Source organism: Gekko japonicus, unplaced genomic scaffold (assembly GCF_001447785.1).
Source record: "Gekko japonicus isolate JY-2015 unplaced genomic scaffold, Gekko_japonicus_V1.1 scaffold1312, whole genome shotgun sequence".
In the NCBI taxonomy this organism is placed as follows: domain Eukaryota; kingdom Metazoa; phylum Chordata; class Lepidosauria; order Squamata; family Gekkonidae; genus Gekko; species Gekko japonicus.
The window spans coordinates 197,680-201,521 of NW_015164225.1; the positions used below are offsets into that span (position 1 = coordinate 197,680).

At 38.9% G+C, this 3,842-nt stretch overlaps 1 protein-coding gene across 1 annotated transcript in view; it reads right to left on the reverse strand.

The window, feature by feature from the left end:
* Positions 1–2,309: 2,309 nt before the first annotated feature.
* The window catches only part of LOC107108153 (protein FAM19A2-like), a 147,885-nt gene continuing 146,352 nt past the window's right edge, over positions 2,310–3,842 (reverse strand). Inside the window, exon 6 of the mRNA XM_015408554.1 lies at positions 2,310–2,347. Within this exon, the coding sequence (XP_015264040.1) occupies positions 2,336–2,347 (12 nt within the window). The 3' untranslated portion in view covers positions 2,310–2,335. The remainder of the gene's footprint in view (positions 2,348–3,842) is intronic.

Below are 3,842 nucleotides of genomic sequence, written 5' to 3' on the forward strand. Positions count from 1 at the left end.
TCCAACTGATGGTATTTCAACTTTCAAAAATGACCTGGAGTAAGGGTGGAGGAAAAAGTATTCTGGATAATAAAGTCCCAAGTAGGGTGAGAATCAACTTCCAAAAGATCTTTCCAAACTGGATGAATGTGTAATAGACTGGCATACAAGATCCGATGTAAGCGTAAAAGTATCCATTTGTGGACAAAAAGATCCCCAAATAAGCTATGGCTCAGATAAGCATGAGAGTTGCAAATATGATCTAATATAAATTTGCTTGGCATTTGATCCAGAACACCATCTCATCTTCTTACAGAATTCTGATCAAGAACAGTGCCTTAATAAAATATGGTTTTGATCCAATCACAGAGGGCATAGCACTTGAAAGTAAAGGGATCCCCATAGGTCATAACAGAGCACCCCTCCATCAGCAAATTAAAAAAATTAAAAAATTAAATAAAAATCATTTTGCAGAGATTAAAATGAACTTTAATATTTCACAGTCTGGTATTTACATCGCATCTGAAGCAGGTCTAACATAGTCTGTTACAAAAAACGTTTAGAGAACAAAGTCAGCAGGTTGTACAGTCACAGCATGGAGGCCAGGCCGCTGCAAAACAGGACAGGTCGGGGCAGAGTTTTGAAGGTGCAGGTCTGTTTGCCTTCTCCATTCTCTGAGTATTCCTGAAACTTTTTCCATTTTAGTCAATGTCAGATGCTCACTTTGGGTTATACTTGGCATGGTATGGGATGCAACCATTCTCATCCTCATCCACAAAATCTTCATGAACAAATGCAGCCATAATACGATAAACATATAGAAGTGTTTGTGAATATTAAATAACTAGGAGTGACTCCAAACAGCCCATATGGAAACAAGTACTCATGGCTACAGAAAACCTCTCCTTTCACGTGTGCTATGAAGAATGCTAAGGAGGTTCTGAATATGCATTTCTACCTGTGCATCAAAATTTAAGACGAATCTCACCACAGATACACCACTTCTCTATGCCTCTCCAATGAAGTGGGGAGAAAGAGCGGCAGAATTATGAATTGGAGAGTTTAACAGGTCAGTTAATATTTTATTGTCTAGAGATCAGATTACAGAAAGCAACAATTTGGGTTCTGAAAGGAATCTGTGCTCATTGTAGTTGTAAGATAAAGTATCTAATGCTAAATGTAACTAAGCTGAATCCAAGTAAGATTCAGACTGTACCAGATGCAACACAGTCAAGGGAAAGGTACTGTCCCTCAACTGCTGTAGTAAGTCCAAATTCTATAGTGAATGTCAGAAGTAATGTTTTTTTTTTCCTGTATCTATGAAAATATGGAGAAAACTATCAAATTAATTGTAACTAGAAGGGGAAAGGGGGGAAAGATCATGAGAGAACATTACTTGTTCCTCAAATACTCCATTCCCACTCCCAAATTAGAATACACTATGAATAATTGCTCTCTGGCATTCATAGCAAGGTGAAATAATTTTTTGTCTCTCTCATATGGTCTTCTATACTCTAGATGCAGAATTTGAAGTTGATATCTGGATCAATACTGGAGCAACTGCATGGTCTTCCTTGGAGTTCCTCTCATTTTATACCACTTAGAGATCAGAATTTCCCAGAACTCTAATTCCAAGCCTGTTTGCTGTGAAAACAACACAAACATAAATTGGGAAAATCTCATTAAAAACACTAATTTTATTTTAAGCAGCAAATGGAACACCCACTCAACATCTTGATTCTCTTAGCAATCATCATAACCAACCTACAGACACAGGAAAAATAAAAGGAAGGAAAGCTGATTTTTCTCTGTAGCCATCAAGAGACTCTATATGATTCCAACATTTCACTGAGCAAAAGGGGAAAAAATGCATGTTTCTCGCAGGTACATCCATGATATGGAGGGAAAATGTGGAGCAGAAGGGAGTTCTTGTGATGCACTCAAGACCCATTATTGTAGACTTAGTAACCTGATGTTAAATACCTCAGAGACTGCACTGAATCAGTCACTAGTGCAACATTCTGTCTTCATAAACAAGGGATATTTTCCAAGATCTCTGCCCAGATAGGTGGTGTGCCTTTGCCTTTCTGTAATCCTTGTTGCTGTTCTAGCAGGAGGGAGCAACCCATGGCACCATTCCCTTGGCAGCTGTACTAGAGGAAGAACAATAAAGTGCCTGTGAAGAATAGCCATCCTATACCAACACAGTTGCACTCTATCCTGTGCCAAGGAAATCCTCCTGTTTACAGTGATGCAGGAAACTTCTCACACCTGGACAAAAGTCATGGTGTGCCATTTTTTCAATGCTGGCCACATCAATGCAGATCATGTCACAGAAGAGTAGATCTTCCCAGACCTACCGTGTGACCTGCAAACAAAGAAGAATGAATCAGACAGAGCCCTGCTGGTCCATGGTATAATTCCCATTAATTCAGGGTTTCATATGTACACCAAAGCATACAGAGCTCTTGCATGAATGAACTTTCCTATTCAGCTCAACGGGGAACCACTCTGTATGCGTATCTTTTGCACATTCATGGACTGGGGAATGGAGAAGCCCCTGCAGGTGAACCAGCTCCATTTAGAATGGTATATTTTTTAGAAATCAGTTAATTTTGGAACTTGAATGATGGCCATAACCCCCTGGAAAAAACTACAACTTTTTTTGTAGGGGGGCAAAATCCTACAAAAATTCCCAAAGAGAACAAATTGTTGCAGATTGGAAAGAATATTAATCAAGGAAGGAAGGCTCTTAGGTGTTAGAATACTAGCCATATTTGTCTGCTGCAACAAAAGGAGTCTTGAAACACTATTTATTTTAAAAACAAGCACATAAATTTTAGCATAAGGTTTTGCAGGCAAGGTATTGTTTCATCAAATATACTAAGAGGGCACTGAAAGCATTCAATACTTTGTTCCTAAGCTAAATCCAGGGCCTTCCATTTAAAATAGCATCCAATGGAATCATAAGCTTGGAAAGCACACTACTGCAATCATCTCCAATAAGAAAGGATGCTTCATCTAGCCATTTAATTTAGCTTTCATATGAACATCACCTTACTGCAGATTTGCGGTGCGTACAAAGAAGTCCAATACTGTGCTCACAAGGAATATGCTTTCCTTGCAAGTTATACAAAAAGAGGCAATAAGGGAGATCACACAATCAGATTTAACATGTCTACAGGCACCCAGGATTCAAGCACAACAGCCAAGGTGATGGAAGAATCAAGACTTACTTCAGAACAGACATACAGGGAATCTATTCCAATTGACTTAAATATTAAAATGTCTTTAAAAATTAATACCCTCAAACTCTTCTTACCCTCCAATTCCACGATTACCTTGAGTGACCTTTTTAGCAGCTACTGTGCAAGATATTTTCTTTAATTAAAGTTAATCTAACACAGCTACATTTGCTTTACATCTGCAAAGAAAGTCAGAGGTGTGCAAGCCTTCGGAAAAAAAGTTAACGGAAATGCATGTGCATACCACAGGAGATATCATTAAGGACAGCTCTGGTGAGTGGTGAGAGTTAAATATTTCCTGGCTCTGAAGGTAAAGATTTACAAGGACCCCTTCTTTCATTCCTTATGCCTGGTGTATGGTAAGTAATCTAAACAAATTCTCCTCCCTAGGTAGCAGCCTGAAAATTGTGTCTCGGCCTTTGAAACGCAGGGTTATGCTGATGACGTGGATGATTTTACAGCCTTCTGACATTCCATACCCTATTTACCCATTACAATGTCCTTTCTTATGGATTTCACAGTAGGACTAGCAATTTCTGTCAAGGCAGCCCTCAGAACCATGGATGCATCTGAAATATTGCTATTTAAATTCTCTCCCTGGCCTTGTGTGCATGCCAA